General features: G+C 37.6%; 1 protein-coding gene across 1 annotated transcript in view; it reads left to right on the forward strand.

Annotated features, from left to right (window-relative positions):
* Positions 1 to 20,903, forward strand: part of LOC143361404 (uncharacterized) — a 38,008-nt gene extending 17,105 nt beyond the window's left edge. Inside the window, exons 2-3 of the mRNA XM_076800770.1 lie at positions 11,741 to 11,822; positions 20,027 to 20,903. Of these exons, the coding sequence (XP_076656885.1) occupies positions 11,765 to 11,822; positions 20,027 to 20,172 (204 nt within the window). The 5' untranslated portion in view covers positions 11,741 to 11,764 and the 3' untranslated portion in view covers positions 20,173 to 20,903. The remainder of the gene's footprint in view (positions 1 to 11,740; positions 11,823 to 20,026) is intronic.
* Positions 20,904 to 23,072: the final 2,169 nt, after the last annotated feature.

Raw genomic sequence — 23,072 nt, forward strand, 5'->3', positions numbered from 1 at the left:
GGCCAGCACTTTGAACAATGGTATTTCCAGAAAAACGTTGGCACGCTGGCAATCTGACCTTTGGAACGAATCGTTTCATTCGAACGACTTTATCAATAATTCGAATTTCCAGCGCGCTCTCGCTGTAAAATATTTCATATCAGGGTGTGCAAAAAAATCAATTCTTTTAAATCGGGAAATGCATATGATTCGATAATGCTTGACCCATAATCTGCCTTATGCCTTGCTTGTTTCTCTTTTAATTATGTTCTTTGAGCTCCTTTATTTTAACATATTTCAAAACTAATATTGTAACTAGAACATTTGTTATACGACACTGTACCTTCTTGAGATATAAAGATAAAGTCTCGAAGTGCAAAAATAATTTGTTGGACGCGTCAAGGACTTATGAAGGTCAACCTTGATTTCTAAATGAAACCGTACGTTTTGTTGTGCATCAACCGAAGCAGCTTTTTATTCTCTATAAGAAAATGTATTAACCCATGTATGTTTAAAAATGATTAGTTTAGGAGATATTTTAATTCACATATCGATCGATTTAATTACCTACGCATTTAACAATGCGCATATCCTATTTTCAATACTGTGTTACAAAACTTCAATGTTTCATCAGAATGGAGGAGGACAATTCGATGTTCTCCTTTGTCTGTGTTTTTCACTGCAGCTCGTGTAATCCATTCAGAAGCGAGCGAGCCAGAGAAAGGCAACAGTCGATAATTTATTATGGGATTAACGATGCTGGTGCAAAACAAGTCGACGGATCTGCACGTGTACGTACCTACGTCTCCCGAAGTTAGCATTGATCAATACTGGGCTAAAGTTCCGAAAATCGGTCAAATCCCATTGAGCTGAAATTCGGTAAATAGGTTCATTTTGCATTAATAACATGTTTCCCAAAAGGATTTTTGACGACTCAAAAAATTCTCGTACTTTACTGTCTATTTAAATTCTGCCATTCTTAATTGACGGAACACGTGTTTCAGGATGGAGCCTTTTCTCCTGCACCCGCCACCACTCCAAACCTAAACCAGACCTGACAAAATTGGTCGGTAAGATAGAAAATGATACCAATATGATAAAAAAATTTTTTTCGATTCGCCAAAAATACTTTTGGAAAACATATTTTTAATGCAAAGTTTGAGCTCAAACCGATTCGCGAATTCTCAACGATCAAAACAACGTCTGTGAAATCTGCGACGGTGACTTCAACTATTGCGTTTGCCTATTACACTAAAAATTGATATCTGTCTGTTAATAGACGCAAGCATAAATTCAAATCAACTGAAAATAATCGGAAGTTAACAGCACACTCTAGTTAGATTAACATATAAAATATACGATTAACAATAAATTGACATTGGCTAATTATACCTGAATTAAATAATCAGAAGTCACTTGGCAGTACCCTTTATATTATCCAAACTGTTCGAAAAGCCCGACTGGAATATATTAAATATGGCGGCCACGCTGTGTAATGGCGGGCGAGCAGTCTGCATTCTGAGAGATAAAAGATGGCGGAATAGATTTACCAGTTTTAAAACTTTTTCTCAAACCCTACACGAAACAAGAGCTGAGGGATGAAAGGATGAATTTACTAAAACTTCTTCGCAAAGTTTATAATGTTTATGCTGAACCTCTGTGTGGAAGAGATGTTCAGGAATTAATTACTTCTACTGCACAAACTTTATGTGCCAGCGTTACTTGCACATCGAAATCATTGGTACATTTAATATTGATACATTTTCTGTGCTAAACAAATCTTTTTTATAACTCTTGCAATATGAACGCCAGCATTATCACGGTGAAAACTGATATTTTTTAGTTAGCTATTCTTCTAGTGCAAGTCCGAATTGGCGCTTTCATAAATTCGATTTATTATTAATTCAGCCATTTTCATTTTCCCCTAGGAAATACAGAACGGCGAAGAAGTTCTAATCACGGTAACCGCAAGATAAATTGCAGTGCATGGGGTTAATGGGTGCCCAGGGACGGTTCGGTGTGGGTTCAGCTGGTACACCTTGACCTTCTGCTGCTGGAGCCCAACATACCCTTACCTCCTCTTCGGCGAAGACGGGGGGGGGGGGGGAGGAGGATCCATAAGGAGCACTCCCATACCTTAAGTCAAAAAAAAGTGCAAGGGGTTAATGAGATATTCACAGTGAGAAATCTGGGAGGCCGTTCCCTTAAAAAAAATCCCTGCAAAACATTTACGAGCACGATCCGCAGCGGCCGGTTAACTCGTTCAACGACTGGTTGCGAATTGGATTAGTACGAGAACCGTCGAACCTGTCTTCCAGTCCGTGAGTTCCGGGCTCGAGAGCTAAAAGAGAACACGAAGCTTCTTTGCCGGTCGATTCGCTGCAATCAATGGCCTCACAAATTGACAATCCAATCGTGTCTTCATCGTACCTGTTTTCTTTTTCGAGCCGATGCGCGCTGCTGGTCAGATCGAATCGGTCTAAGATCCCTGGATAGCCGCAAACACACAATGGTCCGTCATCGAGGACTGTCTTTGTGGAACGAACGCGGAACGCAACAAGTTAGCATCGCCTCGTTCCACTACCTCGCGTTTTGTACACGCGTTCAGCTACTCTTTTGTTCGTCGCAATTACGAAAGCGGGGGTGTACACGAACTGGTTCGTAGCGTGAAAGGCTTTTGTTATTCCCCCCCCCCCCTTACAGTGGCAAGGAGTAATCGATATTGTTGCTGTTAATGCGACGACGGACGCTTGCCCCCCTGCACTCGATGTCGTCACTTGACATCTGTTTAGACGAATGGAAATCGATAACGGACGTGTTAACCGAACACTCGACTCCATATGATGTAAGGCGCTGTCTCTCTCTCTCTCTCTCTCTCTCTCTCTCTTTCTCTCTCTCTCTCTCTCTCTCTTTCTATTTCTCTCCTTCTCACCCCATTCTCCTTCCCTTTGTCGATCGTCATCTACCTTGTGTAATTGTGCCGGCTTAAAACGACGAACGGAATTGGAGCGGTTTCGGCGGATGTCATCGGGGACGCATTCTGCACGCCATTCGCCTTTGATTTCAGGAATTTTCATCGCATACTTTCCGTGCGCCCCAGAATTGTGATCGTAATTTACGGCGGGAGGTCTCGGTTAGGTGTGGGCGGCTCATGCTCCCTCGTTATTACACCGGCGGTCCCGCAGTATGAACTTTTGCCACCGACCCTTGTCGAAATAATTACTGATCCTCGAGGACGGTATTCCCGCCAGGAAATCTATTGTCTCCTTTATGATCGAGCTCTTTGTTAAGGAAAGTATCAATATATTTCACGTTCCCTTCGCGTTCCGTTCTTGCAAATGCTGCGGTGGTGACGAACCGTTTTTCGTTTAACTGTTATAAGTAGATTGCGGATTTCATGCATTTATGGCAAAAATGTGCAGGCGAAACGCCGGGAATTCCGGTGGGAATTTATGAAAGAAGCCCCGCGCAAGCAAGGTACAAATATGTACACAGCTGCAGGTTGGGCCACGGCGAGCGTCGAAACAAACAATGATCGGCGTTTGAAAGAAATGAAAAACGCACAGCGACAAGCGGAGTGAAAATCTAGAACGTCGGCAGTCGTGTCCGGTCGTCGCTAGAGAATATACCGTCTTTTGTTGGTATCATACCTCGTTTACATCTTTACCTAAATTAATAAAGTTGCGTTAGTATTATTCTTCGTCCGGAGTCAATCCACTGAAAACCCTATCCTACGTTTATACAGACATAAAGAAGCGGTTATAAAGAAAATTAATTCTTTAAGAACATGCTTACGAAAGTAGCTTAAAAAATGGATAAGCTCGGTGAAGTGTAATATATACAGGGTGTTCATTTGAAAACTTTCCAGCCGAATATCTCGAAAAGTATGAAAGATATTAAATAGTATAAAACACGTGTCCAAGGATTTCGAGGGGGAAAGAGGGGGGCAGTGATCAATTTTTAATTTGGGTGGCGTTTTCAGTCATTTGAAGGTCAACTTTGTTTGTTCAAATGAGAACCTATATTTTTTACTAGGGGATCATATTGTACGTAAAAAGACCAGCAATTTTCGTAGTTTTCTTAATTTTCTTAGTTTTCTTACATTTCTTAATTTTCGCAATTTATTATTATTGTGTAAAATTCTTTGACTCAAATCGTTGATGTTTTCCAGTTGTACTAGCATGTACCGTTTGAAAACAAAATTGTCCTTTATTAATCTCTTGTTTATGTTGTCTATCTTTCAATGTAAGATTGTACTATTTAGTCAAGTGCAAATCATCGTAATAAGAGATACTATATCGTAGTACAATTAATTGTACAAAATGGTGTATTCTCTAGAAGAACGAGTAGAAATAATTGTTATTTATGGGGCTGATGAGTGTGCTCGTCGAACTGCTGCTACGCTTAACGAGAGACATCCTGATACACATGTTTCCCATACGTACGTGTTACAATTAGTTGCAAAGCTTAAGGAAACAGGATCGGTGACAAAAAAAAGAAACCAGCCAAAATTCATAAAAGAAGCTGATCAAATCGAAATTATAGGACAGTTTACTGTTAGTCCTACTAGTTCAATTCGACAAGTTTCAATGGTAACTGGTGTATCAGTGGGATCTGTGCACTTACTTAAACATAACAAGTTTCATCCTTATAAAATGCAGTTGCATAAAAAGTTATTGGAAGATGACTTTGACAGGCGGATTGAGTTTTGTGAAGAATTAACAAATATGATCAACGTCATTCCTAATCTAATTAAAAACATTTGTTTTAGTGACAAATGCACTATTTTCTTAAACGATGCTGTAAATCGTCATAACTGTCGTTATTGGAGTGACGAAAATCCACATCTTATTATAGAAAGTGATACTTTTTAGGTACCTTCAAAAATGTTCGTTCAGAATTCGAGAATCATCTGTATTATTGTTTAGAAAACAATGGAGAACATTCTGAAAATTTGTTGTAGTTATAAAAAAATTACAAGCTTTCTCGCAGTACTTCTCTTTAAATATCTTCGAAACTAGTACATAGATAAAAAAAAGTATCGTACGAAAATTGCCGGTCTTTTTACGTAAAATAAGATCCCATAATCAAAAATATAGGTTTCCATTTGAAAAAACAAAGTTGACCTTCAAATGACCTTGAAAACACCAACCAAATAAAAAACTGATACTGTCCTCCTCTTTCCTCCTCGAAATCCTCGGACACGTGTTTTGCACTTTTTTTAATATCTTTCATACTTTTCGAGATATTTGGCTGGAAAGTTTTCAAATGAACACCCTGTATATATTTCATTCGGTATACTGACAATGAGGTGAGTTTTACTGAGAGATTTATGGGGTGTTATTCCTTTTCTCATAACAGTGTCTCTTTTAATTATGTATGGAGATACAGTCTGAAGCAGTTCATTGTAAACGTCTTCAAAGGAGTACACTTTAATGAATACACTTTTTATTAAGTTTCTAATGAATAACGATATTTCCACGTAAGACGCTACAACTTTGCGACTTAAAGCATATTTTGTTAACTTCGCAGCTTCTGAGAGAGCAATTTTCGCATGGTGAGTTTCTTCCTTTTTGTACAGTTACAGTATGCTGAAAATAAATGGTCCACAAATTGCAGTGCTATTTAAAATCGTCCTATGTATCCACAACAAGATCGCCTAATGCATTCTACATTGCCCTGTACATGGTTCATTATTAACCGATTTTCGAAGTCTGTGTTGCTAAAGGGATATCAACGAAGAAGACACGTACACCATTCGACCATGGCCATCGAGCACTATTCCCAGCACGACTGCAAGAACAAGCAATAAAACGGATAATGATGTGCCGGTATTGTTCGATCGTGAGGTAATTCTCTCCCAAGGCATTTATGTTCTCTGTGGCACTGACTTTAGTGAAAAAGAATAAAATTCGGGAGGTATAGGGACGACGAGAAACATAAAAGCGACCCATTGCCGCCGACGATTGCAACCAAGAAAAACAACGTTGACTCTACCATCGGGACTGAAAAATGGAAAGAGAATGCCGATGCTCCGGAAAATAATTTACAGTTCGCAATAAACACCGGCTCTCTGTCTTAGCGTGTTCCTAAAATGGAACGAGCCGACCGAAAAATAAAAACTTTTATTCGGCGAACGCAGAGAATGCTTTACTTCCCGCAGCTTGCAGCTGCCCGCAAAGTTCTCTGAAAAGAAAGACCTTCCCCGAAACTTGTAAAGGAAACAAAAATTTGTCAAAGTGTGGCATAAATAACCGAGTTTCCCTGTGAAATAACCTAGTTCATTATAACTTCGTACAATCAAGAGAACCAAGTCGGCAGCGCGAGTCATTCGTTCGAGAAGAATGAACAGAAAGAAGTACAAACGGAAGTACAAAAGAAGTACGTTTCAACGATTTAATTAATCGGTACAGTTTCAATTACATTCGAACGATTATTATTTTGAAAGTATTTATTATTTCGTGGAAACTGTACATTGAAACGTCTGTGAAAACTTTGAAAAATTTTTCTCGTTACTGAAACCACTGCAGATTTACAGATGGAAGCTTTCTCTTTCCAACGCCACCTTAGAAGTTGATGTACGATTTTTTCTAGTCGTTTTATCGGGCTTCGAATGAGAGCTTGTTCCTGGTTTTGGTTCCATAAAACAGTGTGAACAAATCGTACGTAAATTTCTAAGGACTCGTTGTGAAGGGAAGACTTCAATCTTCAAATCTGTGAAAGATTTATTTACAAGAAAAATTTTTCAAAGTTCTCAGAGACGTTTGAAATCGCTGCATTTTCTCCGAAAAATGGGTCTTCAGTTTCCCACCTTCTACATCATGTAAAAATATCTTGGAGGAAAATGAACATTGCTTTGCGAAAGTAGAGGTTGCCAGCTTCAACACGAATCCAGGCTTTTGGATGTACTATTTTTCTTCTGCGAAATGACCACAATTTTTCAAGAGTCGGAAATGTAACGTTCCAATACCATTTGGATCCATTATATACAAAAAGACAGCAAAAGTTCCGAAAATCGGTCAAATCCGATTGAGCTGAAATTTAGTAAATAGGTTCATTTTGCATTAGGAACATGTATCCCAAAATGATTTTTGGCAATTCGAAAAAATTTGTTTATCATACTATTATCATTTCCTACCTTAATGGACACTTGTTACAGCGAATTCTGCCCTTCTTAATTGACGGAATGTGTTTTAGGACGGAGCCACTCCCACGGCTCTCGTCTCCACCCCAAATCTAACCCAGACCTAACCAAAATTTGTCGGTAAGGTAGAAAATGAAGCTATCTACAAAATTTAAGCTGAATCCGATTAGGCCGATTTTTTATAGTCCAACCAAAAAAACTTTATGTATGCAATGACTGCGTTCACAGTCAAATTTGTTTTTTCTCTTCAATCAATAAAAAGTATTATTGATCTACAATAACGGGACATGCATATGGTTTATGTGAAACGAATCTCGATAAATGTCGTAACATATTCTTAAAGAAGATACGAAAATACGTCACCGGAAAATAGAGTCTCGATTGCGACATTACTCATAAGAATAACCGATCCTTGATAGTGACGTACGATCGGAAATATACCATGCAATGCCAATAAATCTCGAGACGCGTATTGATTGTATACGTAAACCTGCCAATAAAAATGCACAGACCTTTAAATCCATTATTCGTTTAGTGTATCGGACAGCCGACCCCCTGGGACAATGCAAATATCATTCATCAATAAATCAAAAGGAATTATCTGCGATCCAATTACTTTTTCATATTACTAATACACTTAGTACGAACACTTGAAATAGTTTTATTTAAATGTTACTCTATTAATTTATATACTGATGATAAATGATGATGTACTGACGATACGAATATTAATTTAAGTGTTACTGTATATTGGGAACTTCGTGACATTTAATCCGCTGCCAAATAAATTTTTATGTAAAAATTAATAATTTAGCATTGATTTTTAGTTTTGCTTTTTGATACTTGAATTTAAACGACTGCAATTGGTCTAACGAACGAAAAGTGGCATATTTTCAAGGCGCTCTTCATTAATAAATTGTTCACTAATGCAAAGAAGATCTTGAATCATTCTCATCAAGATTAATAAAATTATATTTGGAGCCAGAGTAGGACGTACGAGATTTTTAAAGCTGTGTCACAAAAATAAAAAAGAAAGATTTTTACAAAATAGCAGACTTGGAAAAATAAAGTCCATTAATCAGTGAGAAAACAACGTCTTTTTCAACGTTAAAAGACCAGAAATTATTCCATCGAAAATTCCGCGCATCCAACTAAAGATAATGTAATTAGTAGTGCTCGCAAAAAATGTCAAGTTAATTGCTCGGAGATTAATCAAGTTATACGTGTACTCAGTTTGAAAAACCTCGTTCCGAGGAAAACGCGTTTAAAGTTTCAGGTACTGTTATTAAGCACATAATGAGAGGTGCTCAATTTCAACACTCCAGTATCGCAGATTTCCCGAATTTGTTTACAACATTTCAGAAGATTTTCATTCTAAAATCGGACATTTCATATGCAACAATCTGATACTTAAAAATGATTGTCAGAAAATTAATGCCACTATCTATCTAGTAATGCTGAAGTTGACTAGACTATAGTGCAAGGTGAGAACTGCATTATCAAGTAACTAACAATTGCTATTAGTAGCGCTGATCGCTTCTACGAAAATGGCCGTCAACGTGTTAAAATAGATAGAATAATTGCGGGAAAATCTTTCGTGCGATTATTTTTTTCGGGGCACGCGATAGTCGGCAAAGGATACTGAAGTAGGGTGAGGGACCAAATTACTGTGTCTATATTAATTATACATATTTTTAGAGCATAATGAATATTAAAATATATCTCTTTTTTAATATTCATTATGCTTTAAAAATAGGTATAATATGTATAGGCACAGTAATTGGTACGCCCACAGTAATCGGGTCCCTTGCCCTAGCACTGGCTCAATAATTTGTCACTGCACAATGAGAATTTAGAGAGCCCCGGGCATTAAACAGGTAAATCCTCGGCGAGAGTGTATTTCGTTGGATCGACTCGTGCTCGGCATACGTTCGCTTTATCTCCGCTCTGTCTGCAAAATTGGTTCCTGTTAACGCTCCGAATTAAACTTTGAATTAAAGAGCTTAGTCACGGAATAAATTCCCGTCGCTGGAACGCGTTGCACGGCCGGTGTCTGCCGCTGGAATAAAATCAGGGGAGGCATTAGGCGCGGAGGCTGCGGGATTCGAAAGGCGCGACGCCTTATCTCTAATGCAATACCGTATACGTGTTCTGATAACGTGAGAATTTAGATGGACTCATTTTACCTGGCTTGCCAACACAGATTTCGCCCGGAGTACACGATAAAACAGATGCGATAAATTAATGGATCGCACCGGAACTGTCGAGCACTAAATACGACTGAGTTAAACTTCCACTCAGGGGACCAAAAATTTTCAACTTTACTGAATGTAATATTATGCAATTCGACAAAAAAAAATGATAGAACTTTAAATTCTAGTGAACGGAATCCAAGTTTCAGTACGCACAGTTCACTGGTTCAAAAATTATGCGTGTTTAAAGTTGACCGATTTCAAGCATTTTTGGCAGGCCTGGCGAGAAGCTTACACGTATTTTGATTTTATAGGCACTCAAGTAACATGAACATAAAACAGGATTGAAGCGATTCCCCTTCCCCATTCAGAAAATATAACAAATGTGGCGTCTCTCCTACGTTTACCTCAATGGTAGTGGTACGTTGAAGTATCTGTTATGGTCTGGAAAAAGGGAACTATACTTTAGAGGAGGATATTATACGGAAGGAGAGAAAAGAAAAGAGTGAACTGATTGAAGAACGCAGCGTATTAGTTAAATGAATATTGCACTTCTCGCATATGCATGTATAAAATAATATTACTTAGCATATATTAACATGTAACGAATAGCTCGTACAAATAGTCAATATAATAATATTAAACGTTCCCAGCATAATATTCTATTACGCGAGCGACTGGTAAATATCAATATAGATAGTGAATAATTAAATCTAGGGATGCCATTAAAATAATAATTACCGACCTCGCTCGTTTGCGCGTTATTCATTACAGTAATTGCATTCCTGTTTTACATGTAGAATATTAATTCACAATAAAAAACTTAGTGATATTATTATTAAAATATTAAAATATTTAATAATAAAACGTATGAAACGTATTTAAAACCTATAGGCAACTAGATTGTTTCTAACTGATAAAGAACCGATACGGAAAATGGATACAGAACAGGTCGTGGAAACATAACCAGAACCGATACAAGCCAGAACCTTTTCCATCCGTAACGGTTATCGCATCGTTTCAGTTCTTCATATCTATTTCCATCAGGACCTTTACGTAACAGTCATTAACTACTATTTTCTGGAGCGTTGCAATCGTGGTATCGCATATACGTAACATAACCTTCGGTCCTCATAAATATAATACATACCCCACCTACATGAACGCCATTAGATTTTCTCATTCAAACTATATTCTCTTTTTTACAATTGTTTAACGCGAATGCATCGTGTTTCCATTTTTTTAAGGAAATGTATGACTGGACTGTGTATTTCATGCATTTGTGAGAAATATTACTAGATGAAATTTGAAACAGTAAAAATATGACATTATAAGAATTATTATTTTGCCAAATTTCCATTTCGTTTCTGTTTTTTTGTAATCGACGCAGAAAATGTTCATTTTGCATAATGATTCGTAGTCTCTTTATAAAATATACCGGTAGGGTAAGGGACCCAATTACTGTGGAGATACCAATTACTATGCCTATATTAATAACACTTATTTTTGAGGCATGATGAATATTAAAAAACAGATATATAACATATATATTAACTGATTTTAATGAAAAAAATTTAATATGTCTGTGTTAATAGTTATCATGCTTTACAAATAAGTATAATTAATGTAGGCAGAGTAATTGGTATCCCCTCAGTAATTGGGTCCTTTACCCTACGTTTGAGAAGATTCGTGCACAGGGTATTTTTGACTATTCTTTAATTTACATTGGAGTCAGACTGAAATTGTCGAATACGTTTCTTTACTCTGTCTCCTGAATTATTGTCATTGTTGAAAAGCAATATAAATCAGAGTCAACACGCCAACGCTGTCCGTGACTCTTCATTTGAAATTTTAATATCAAAGTTCCAGTCATTGTTTGTCTTCCATATTTTCTACTTCACTCATATGAATCCTGCGAAAATAAATTCTATTTTCTGTACCTCGTATGTATGTAAATAATGGACACATAGTGAGTGCATATCATAGGAGAAAGAAGATTTCGCGTGCGATTTTTGCATTTAAAGAAAAGAATTTGTTTTGTTTATTTCCTTTTGATGTTAAAATATTACCAAAAACTATTAGTTATTATATTATTATGTATATTACCATCATCTTTTCAAGACGTCTAAAAATGACTTGTTTTCATGTTAAATTAAATGGAATTATTTTTCTTTTACTCCCGCCTTTTATCAGGTGTAACCCTATTAGGTTACGTATTAATAATAATTAATGTAAGTTACACATAAGATTTTAGGAAAACATGAAACTGGGGGTCACTACTTCTACAAACAACGGAAACATTCAAGGTGGTCCATTTTACTAGAACATGCCGTATATCTCGATGAAAAATCGGCCACGGCTGCGTTCAATTTATAACATTCCTTTTGCCTGTCGCCAATTAAATCGAAATACTGGATCTTTTCAGGTAACAAAACGGGAGAGACAACAAATGCCGGGAGGCGGACGGGTCGCTGGAAAAGTCGGGATCTACAGCTCCCATTATAATGGTAATGTAGACAGGTTGATATCGTTACACGATCTCCGCGACTGCAACTGAAAATGTCCGTTCTGTAGATCGCAATTCGGTAAAGACCATCCGGCGAAATTATATCAATATGTGCATATTCGCGATAGCAACGTCAGCGTCGCGGCGAAATTTCAATAGGCGAACACGCGTCGCGATGAAATGATTTTGCACAATGACCGTGACAGTCGAGCAACAATATTCATACATATTCTATCTTGAAAGTCGGACTGTGGATTTTCATGCAAATCGCAATTTCTGCTGACCAATTTGCAAAGACTGACATTTGATAAAAGCCAGTGAAATGTTCTATCAAATTCGAAGTAAACTAAATAAATTATTAAATTCTGCAGTTTGTTATGTAGTAGTTGTACATTGTCACTAGGCTCTAAATTGTTGAAGCTAATCGCTAATAGTTAATAGCTCGTAAAAATGTTCTGCTTCCTTGAAAGCAGTGATTCCCAAGGTCATTTGAAGTAATTTTTTCCTTTGCGGAAATGTTCTCCGTGACTTTGTTAAAGAGTTGCTAACGAAAAACACGGACCAATAAGAACGCGGTTAGAACGGCTCCAGCTGAGCATGGCGTTGGCATTGGTCGAGTTGGAATTCGTCCGCTCTAGCCGTGTTCCAGTTGGTTAATGTTTTTTCGGTAATAACTCCTTAGCAAATCCGCGAAGAAGATTTTCTCAAAGGAAAAAGCTATTTCAAATGACATCAGCAATCAGTCCTTTCAAGGAAGCACATAATTTTTGGGACTCCCTGTATATCGTTTCAGTAAATCTTCATCATATTGATGAGCAATTTCGTGATTGTTTTCTTCCGAACAGACATTTTAGCCTTTCATTCCGTTTCGAACGGAAATATTTATTGGTTTATATGCATGTATTACGTACTAGATTAACTATAACACTGAGGGACCGGAAACGGTCAATATTCTCTGCGGAACAGATGGAATTGCTAAATAATTCTTTCAGCAACTTTCGCATAGCTATCGGGTAATCATTATCCCCTGAAAAAATGTTAGCGCGTTGAACGCCGGACAGTTTTCCAATGTTTTAATCGAGTCGCGGTATTAAACTTTGCTCATTCATTTAGTGGAATGCCGGCATTTTTTCTGGCGCCATTAGCGATATTAAAATTTTTACGAACTTTGTCGTTTAATTGAATCCAACGACGCGGTGCTATAGTTATCTGTCATCGGCGATCCCCATTCGACGTGTTAATATTTGAAACTGAAAAACTGTTGTACAAGATTGCAGAACCACCGATAATAAAATTGAATTTAGAACGCGGAATGTAGTCTTTGAAAATTTTCTTCTCTTCAAGTAATAGTGCTCTGGCTAAACATTGTTTTTACGTCTCTTTTCCGATACTTCTGAAACGATGAACACCCAAGTGTATAATTGTCAAGACTGTTTTTGTTCCATTCAATCGGTACTGCCAGCCTGTACAAACAGTTTGCACACTTAGCGTCCTACGGCTTTCCACGTGGGACGCAGTAAAAATAAACAGAGACAGTTCTACCTTAAGAAAAGCACACCTCCAAGTACAATAACTTCTTAACACGTTGTCAATCGTGTGTCGATGACACGATTCTCTGTACATCTTTAGAAATCTATATTTACTGCAATACAGATGATTGGACCAAATTAATCCGAAAGGGATAAAAAAAGTAATCATTGTGATCAATTCTTAGCTTTGTACGCTCCACGGAAATAGTAAAGATACCAAAGTAGTGCTTCACCCTTTCTCGCTCTACACTTTGACCCTCAACCGTTCCTCATTTTCGCAGCTTAACGTGTCCCTCGTGTATCACATTGACATCAAATGAAATGAGACGATAAACTAACTTTGCTAATTATTTTATTCGGAATAAAGTAATAAATATTTGCACAATATGTCTTCTATAATAATTTCTTCTTCAATTTCACGTCAACTTTCGTTGTTCAAACATATCTAGTTGCATTCTGAACAGGTTGTTCAATCGAGTCACCAAATTAGGGGAATTGACTCGAGTTGAGGGGAAAAATTTACCCTCTCTCTGCGAGTTTAGGATGAGTCACTTGACATTGTGATATATGCACGACAGAGACGAAACGCGTCGCGTGACCGGGCCCACAGTGTCGTGAATGGCCATTTTAGCTGAAAAAAAGTCATGTCAGAAAATAGGTATAACATTTATATATTCTTCTTTCAGAATGTTTACCGAGCCTAATTATACCCATAATAATTCATTTGATAGCGATACAATCGTACGTTTATATTTGTTCTAAAGAAAATTATGTCAGAACAATAAATATGAATCTTTAATCTTCTATGCACGATATTCTATATTAACATAAATAAATATTTACATTAATGTTCACAAAGTTCGTTAATAAAGTCCTTTACAATAATTTTTAGAGAGTTTTTAAGCACCAGTTTTCTATGCCGGTTAGTTGACTTTAATAGAGTAGAACTAGAAAGTCTCAAAAGATCCCATCTTGAAATGTTTATTGCATTACGTTCGAACTATACAGAAGGGATTCTGACAAAAATCGGCTGCAAATATCTGCTAACCCGCCTGTCACAATTTTTTAAAATCTTTGTAACACCGTATGGTGGACCGAATGGGCATTCTAGGAAAGCAGGAGGAAACCACGAATGATGGTAATAGGATGTTTCTTCAAATAACTAGACGTTTCTTCAAAAACTTTACAAAAACTTCGAAAATATCAGGCATCAATAAGGAACTTCTTGAACGATTTTTTTATTTCTTATCTGCTCTTTCTTCAGGTCACAACATTAATTTTCTAAGTTTCGAGAAATTTGTTCGCAAAACAAAAGATTTATATTTAAATTTATATCCTTGGCTTTATATGCCCGTTGCAGTACACAAATTATTATTTCATAGTGTAGAAATAAGTAAATCATGCCTATTGCCAATTAGCATGATGTCTGAAGAGGCTCAAAAGGCTCGCAAAAAAGACATAAGAAGGTTTAGGATTGGCCACACAAGGAAGAATTCGCGTGTATCTACAAACTACGACTTAATAGCAATGCTGTTAGTTATTTCTGATCCCATCATAAATTATTATAGGGTGATACCAGAAAAAAATACAGATTCGCTACCAAAGGTGTATTAGATCTACTTTTAACAAGAACTTCCATCTAATAATATTAGCGAAGAATTATTTTTATATTGTTGTATTTAGATATTATTGTCATACTTATTAATATTATATTTTTTATTTATTTTTATATTTGTTTCTATAATTTATATAATATTTTTCAATATAAATATTATTTTTAAAGGTTCTACATATGTTGAATCTCATTTCACGACCTAACAGAAAATTTCAATCGGTTTGAAGAAGCATGAAACGATCAATGATTGTTTTTCCACCTAGAATGGTCATTCGCGACACTGAAGGGCCGTGGCGGAAACGTGAGGGAAGAGCGTCGAAGAAGGGGAAGGTAGAGTGGGGGAGAAGTCTTAATCTGGTGATTCTGCATCAGCAATACACAGACCGAGAAAAGCGATCCTGTCCGCAGTGTCACCAGATCAAGACTTGTCTCCCACTGTACCCTTCCCCTTCCATGACGTTTTTCTCCTATTTTTCAGCCGCGAGCATCCCCACGTCACGTTACGTGTGCGCGCACCCGATTCGCGTTGCGTCTTCGCCTGCGTCGTGACTAGGGCGGTAATGATAGAGGGAGGGTAACTTTATTCCTCTCAATTTCGAAGCGCGTCCTTTTTCCATGCTAACGGCAATTGCTGGAAAGGGACAGTGGACGCTACGGTGGGGACGGTTTTGCCTCAATTCAGACAAACCTGTCCAGGCCTGCTGTAGACGAGTAAAATATCTCACCATGTAACAGAAAAGTCGACATTTAAAATATGAAAAATTGATATATTTCGAATTAAAACTACACTGCTTTAAAAAATTTTGAAAAATTGATATATTTACATTGAAATTTCCAAAAAGTTCCATGGCATGTCTCGAATAGATCCTATCATAGATCCACGCAAGTCGTCCGATCCCTGCTTGTAGTCGGGTGCTTGAAAAACGAAAAACTCGACTCCCCGGAAGGAAGAAACTTCTCTGCCGAGCGATTCTCAGCTAAATGGATTATCTGAAACCATCAGCGGAACTTACCCGTCTCCGTCTTTCCCATAGGACTCCTCGTTCCCGATATCAGCTGTGCTTAGCAAACCGTCTCCCCGCTATATCGTTACCTCCACGGTCAAGTTGATGGGTTCTCATAATCTACTTACCAAAGAGATAGCCAAGAGAAAACTTGCTTGCGGCGGGAGAAGTCAAGAGAACTTCAAAGCAGCCCGCAGAGCGAGCTAGCTGAAAGGAACACACCACGCCGCAAAATTTCATCTATTGCCGCCTCTTTAGCAGCGATTCCGCTCCGCCATGTTTCCCGTTGATGGTAGAACCTGACAGCTTCCGGTACCTTGTTGTACACCAGTCAGATACTCTATATCTGAAAGGAGACATACACTGTCAAACACAAGTATTGACATAGCTCGGGGGTTCGTACGAAATTCATTGTGTACGGAATGTGATCCTCCATTAAATTTTTTTGTAAAATATTACCTTTGACCTTAAAGTTTACGTATACCATGGACTTTAAAGATGGCTATAACAGAGGAAAATAATAAAATACACATAAAGTTCCGTTTTCAGCGGATCAAAAGTATGCCAATAGATGGTATAATTCAACTTTAGAGTTGAGAGGTATATTTCGCAAAAACATTTAATAGGTTATCGCATTCTATACAAATACGCAGAGGATTTTATACGAAGAGGTGGCCTGTGCCAATACTTTTGTTCGGCACTGTAGACACTGTTCACTTTCTTCTCGACTTTTTACGATTCGTTCAGTTAAAGTAATTTCTCCACTTAAGGGGGAATTTTCGTGTAACAGACTCAAAATATCGAAAAATTTTTCTTACGATAATTCTTCGTTTTTTGCTTTCAGATAACTGTGACACTTGCCAAAATTAGCTACTTTATTAATAAGGTTTACAAAAATTGATACAGCAAAAATCTTTTTTGATGGTTTGAAGTTGCATACTTGTATGTCAGAAAGTTTTATCCCAATAATATATTTATATTAAGAAAAATCACTTATTTTTGTAAATGTTACACGAAAATCCCTACTTAAAACAGAACCTCCATCCCCACCTTTTTCACGAAAGTACAACATTTTTGGAACACCCTGTATACAGTTCTACGCCTTACCTGAAACTACTGTTCAACTCTTGAGAGTTTCAATAAGAAATGTAAATATGCTCTTGTCGCTGCGACGAAACTATAAGACAGTCTCTATTAAATAAGCGAAGCGAATAATTTGTGATAAATTTTCGGTGTTAAATAGCTTACGAGCTACGTAATTAGTTAGTGAATTAGTGTACTATTATAAATAGTTAAAAAGGTTAATACCAACATAGCGGCGCCCTTACCGATCAAAAACGCTTAAAATCGCTCAACTTTAAACACGCATAACTTTTGAAACAGTAAATTACTAACATTAAAACTTGGATTTCCGGTATTTTCTCGTCAAGATCTACAGGATTATGTTTAAAAAAGGTAAAAATTTCTGGGTTGCCAAGGTGAAGTTAAGACATTAAAAATGTTTGGGAAGAAGCTAAATAAAACACATTATTGATATTGATTCTTTCTAAAAAGTGTCATATTTTCTATTTTTTTGTCGCAGCTACAAGGACGTATTTTGACTTACTATTGAAGCTCTTTGTACCGTAGTACTAAGAAAGGCATAGAGCAATCATAATAAAGGAAGAAAAAATGCTTATTAGAATACACTTTTTATTAATTTCATCATACGTCTTATAGTTTTGTTGCGGTGTGTACTATCTCAGAACCACCTCCTATTCTAACTGTACCATTGTCAACGTGTTTTCCGTTAAGTCTCGTTGTATCTTACAAATAAAGTACACTCGCGTCAATGTTTAAGTTAACGCACCTCTATCTCGCGACCAAACTATGTTATTCCGTAGTTCTTATATTATTACTTAAGGGCCAAGTCGCTGTAGACCCGCGATAAGGTAAAGTGACCACGTTACCGACAAAATTAGGCGAAAAATGGTTTCACGTGCGTCAACTTTTTGTCTTTATATGAGACTATTTTTCGCTAGGAAAGGACTCATTCGAAAGAGGAAGGTCATGATCTGACGAGATTATGCAGATATTTTGTAATATAAGTGTTAGAAGTAGGTTAAAAATTGATGATGTGCATGCCACGGAATACAAACATTTGTATGCCATTGGATCAGTTTTCTGGATGAAATCAAGGGTAGCGCGCGCTAGAAAATATCTCGAGCTACAAGCTGAGCTGTATTTTGTCTTGATTCTCCGCGAGATAAAGCTAAAAACTTGACGCAAAACCTGGCGTCAGAATTCATGACATCGATGATATAGAGTAAAAAATCTGACAAGTTTAGTCACGTCCCGTCAGATCAAGACCAAGACCGATCTTAAGTCTGTGAACGGAAATTGAACAGCAGTTACCGACCTGCTGACTCTGCAAAAGTCACGTGACTACTCTTGGCCCTTAAGCTAAGCATGCATCGTTGGTAGATGGCGTGAGAGAACCCGAAAATGACGGGTACCGATAGTCGGGACGGGTCGGGTCGGACCGAGAAGTCATCGGGTCGAGAACCCGACTCGTCTCGACCCAACGCTTTCTCGGCACGTTCTATAACAATATATGTATGGAAGAACTACGGAATAACATAGTATGTTCGCGAGATAGGAGCGCGTCTACTTGAATACCAACGCGAGTGTACTATTCATCCGTCAGATGATGGCTAGGCAAAGAATAGAGTCTCGCTCTATCCAAGCTCCTTCACCATCGCACGCATTCTGGCTTTGGCCGAAAACGTTGACGAAGAACGACAACGGTCTGAACGAACGAACGAAACGATGACTTCACAGGCTTGGGAGTTACGCCGATGCTGTGAAATCATACTGTTGCACTCGGTTTAGGCAGAGCTAGGTAATTAGTAGATTAAAATATTTTATGTCAGATTATTGAAATAAAATATTTTAACCGTGGTTTAGATTGTCAAAGTAAAATATTTTATTTTGCGATTTATATTGTGAAAATAAAAATATTTTATTTTTAGGATTACACAGGGTGTGGCCGGACGGGTGGTATAACCGGGCAGGGTATGTGCGGGCGATTCTGCATGTAAAAATAAGTCGAAAATACAGAATACATTTTTTTCGTTTGAAGGTTCGTTTTCGGGGAAATTGAGTTTGAAGATCCGTCGGGTTCGCGTGCTTTAGTACACGCTACAAGTAGAATTGGTTGGCCATGGTCAGACGCATCAGACGGTTCCCATGTAATAGCACGCGTATTCGCTACATTCCCAAACTCAATTTTCTCGAAAACGAAGCATGAAACAAAAAAGTGTTATTCCTTTTTTTAGACTTGCTTTTCCACGTACAAGCATCCCTTACCCGGTTGTACCACCCGTCCGGCCACACCCTGCATATTCTATTTAAGATACCATTCTTTTTAAGCCAAACGAAATCTAAAATATTAAATAGTATTTGAAATATTTACTTCGCCAAATATTGCCCACATATGGGTCTCGGTATGACTCACTACCGTTCTTCGTTATCGTCTTCGGCCAATGGCGAAAGTTCGTGTGACGGTAGGGGAATCAGTATACATGGTGTCCCAAAAATGTTGTACTAGAAAGGGGTGATTCCTGAAACCATTTGATATAATTTTTTCTCTGTAGGGAAATATTCGCCGCTGCTTCGTTAAGGAGTTATTAACGAAAAACACGGACCGATCAGAGGGCCGCTACAACGAACGTTGGCGTTGCCATTGGTCAAGCCGGAATTCGTTCGTCATAGCTGCGCTCTGATTGGTGCGTGTTTTTCTTTAATAACTCCTTAACGAAACCGCGGAGAATATTTTCGCAAAGGAAAAAGTGACTTCAAATGACAATACACAGTACAATATTTTTAGGACACACGGTAGAGCGAGAACGTAAACACTTTTTGCGTTGTTATCGTCTGGCGAATGGAGAGTACGCAACTAACAAGAGATACAACACTATTTGTAGCATCTGTTCCGCAGAGAATCGATTCGAAACGTCGCGATGGGGCCCGCCCAGTGCAAGGTGACGATTACAAGATAAATCCAGCACGCTTTCAGGAAAAGGGTACAGTGGTATCAACGAGGAGATCATATGGATCAGCATCGGGATGGGGATCACGATCGCCGTATTGATCACCATCGCTCTGTGCTATATCGCCCGGGAAAAATGGCGAAAACGCCACGAGGGTTATTACATCCCCTGACGCACGCTACCTCCGCCCTCGTGGGCCACCTGGTCCTTCACGCCCACGACGCCCGGCGTCTTCTTCAGCCCGACGACATCGAGAGGCAGGCCGAGGGCCTACTACATCACCGTCTAACGATGGCATCCGGTGACTAATGACTACGTTTCAACTCGACCGGACTCGACGTTCCATGCCGAACGAAAAATCGACCGAAACCATTCGTCCTTCCTGCCACGAGCTCTATTTCCCCTCGCTCTTGTCTTCCCCTCTCGTTTGTCCTCGAACATGATTTCGCAAAGGAATTCGAAAGATCGATCGTTTCCGTTTCGAGATAAACGCACCGAACGAATTTGATTTATCGTCGTATCTTGGCTGAACCTAATTCACAAATCATAGTCAATTAGCACCACTGCACTGATAACACCGCAAGTGTTTCTCTTCTACGATATATTCTATACAGCCACTCACAGTAATATTCGAACGCTTTTGAAAGAACAATAGCTTTTTGAAGATTGGAACATACAACATGGAATTTTCTCAGGAGTTAGAACAATTATTTTAATGCATGAAGTGAAAAAGATATTTTGAAGAAATTGGTCTGAATTGATTGACTTATATTGAAGATTTTTAAAAATGTCATTTTGTAGGTCTGTACGAGCTACAATAAGTAGGTCTGTACAAACGTTTAAAAATTCTGAAATTCGTAGATCCTTAAGCTTCTCGGTCTGTAACTGTAACAAGTAGACTGCGGATCTTTATGCAAAATAAAAATTCTACAAATTCTACAAAACAGGACTAGCGCATTACGGGTTTAGCGCATTAATATTTTCAAATTCTTTTCATCTGTCCACTGCATGAAATTGTATTTACTCATTTTCGTCACAAATGCATAAAACCCGCAGTCTAGTAATAAATTTCAAGATTCTTACATGTGTCGATGCCTGTCGTTTGTATCCGCATCATCCAATTTCGATGAAATTTGTAGACTAACATATATAACTGACATATATTTACTTACCGAATGCAGTTTTCAAATTTTCAATACAGGCCCAGATAAAAAAGTTGAAAAAACGTAAAAAGCAACATTTACATTTTCTCCACGATTGTGACCACTTGCAATTTTTGTCAAAAAATTTGTTTCAGGTCAGCTAGTAAACTAATCCGTCTAACATCTCGAAAAAATTAAAGTCGTTTGGTCCAATCTTAAGAAAGTTATCGTTTTTTCAATACTATCCAAATGTCAATGCGAGTAACTGTAGTGTCGCCAGATGAGGGGCGGGAACACGAATCGAGGAGAAAAAGTTACCCTCTCTCTGCCAGTACCGGGTTAGTCACGTGACATTGTGACACAGACACGATACAGACGAAATAGCGCGGTAGAAGGGGAAATTAGAGTAGGGGAACAAGTCTTGATCGGGCGACTATGAGTGACTGTAGATAAAACAGAGCACAATTCATGTCACCAATAGTAGCATGACTACGGATTTTATGCATTTATGACAAAACTTAGTAAGTGCAATTTAAAACAGGAGAAAGATTTTTTAATTCTTTTGAATTTAAGAAAGGAACAAATGTTTATTTGGTTCCCATCTAATAATAAGCAAAAGGATTGATTTTTTGGAACTTTCAGTTAGACCACTTTCATAATCACGTTTTATACAGCTTTATCTTCAAATAAAAATCAATATTGAACAATTTCATCAAATATAATGTACATTCTCTTTAAATGCTATTTAGACTATACGTGCTTTGTTTTATAATTTACGAATAATTCTTTGAAAAACATCAGGAACGTCGTCCTCCGGAAAAATTTGACAAATATTGGTAGACTACGGATCTTTATGCAAAATAAAAATTTTGTACGTCAACTGAAAAGCACAGGAGCTAAATAAAAATTTCTTTCCTTCATTAATAATTTTACTACGTTGAAAATAATATATTGATGCACTTAAATTCTTTCTACTGTTTTAAATTTTACTCGCTAATCTCATGAATGCATAAAATCCGCAGTCTAGTTATTGCAAATCGAATGTTTTCGATTCGCGAAGAATCCTCCAGGGCTGCGCAGGATAATCTTGTTCGAGGGAGGAATTACTCGAGCGTTTTTCTACGGCATGCATTACGGGGGTGAAATGATTAATGTCTTTCTCGGGACGGAGATGTAAAACAGTATGGCTCCAGAATCCCGAGACGCTCATGATTTAGTAACACTGTTTAAACAAATTTTTACTGTTTTCAAACTTGTAACTTTGAGTATAGAATATTCGAAATACAACATTTCCAGTGGTTTTCATGAACTGGATACAAAAATTGACACATTTGAACTGCCAATTTCACTTTGATATAATATTAAACTATACCGCTTTGTTTAATGGAGTTCACAGAATACTACAACGAAAGCTAGAACTGTATAACCATTGTTGTTAAAGCACACAATATCTTCAAAATTGATGATTCACGTTTAAATTAATTTTCTCGAAAACTATAAAATGTGAAAAGAATTTACAGATTCGAACATTTACTCGAAGTTATAAATATACTGTTTTCATGGCAAATTATTTATTAGATCAATAGTTTCCTCCCAATCCAAGAAAAATCGTCGCGTGTTCCATTCCTCGTGACTCACCCTATTCACTAAATATTCTAAATTAAAAAATACTTTGACCTCGTTGTGTTTGTGAACAAACAGAGTCCGCATATTTTCTTGACACGTCGAGAACACACCCGGATATTTCAGAACCAGGCTTAACCCTTAATTACGCGTCGTCTCTGGAATTATTCGTGCATTTGCTTCAAATTCTGTGAACAATTTTTAACCACTGATATATTAACAGAAAAGAATTTACTTTTAAATTACAAGAAATATTGCAAGAATTTTGTTCCTTCATCCGTCTTAAACAGTGGTGCACAAATGGGCT

Source organism: Halictus rubicundus, chromosome 15, assembly GCF_050948215.1.
Source record: "Halictus rubicundus isolate RS-2024b chromosome 15, iyHalRubi1_principal, whole genome shotgun sequence".
In the NCBI taxonomy this organism is placed as follows: Eukaryota; Metazoa; Arthropoda; class Insecta; order Hymenoptera; family Halictidae; genus Halictus; species Halictus rubicundus.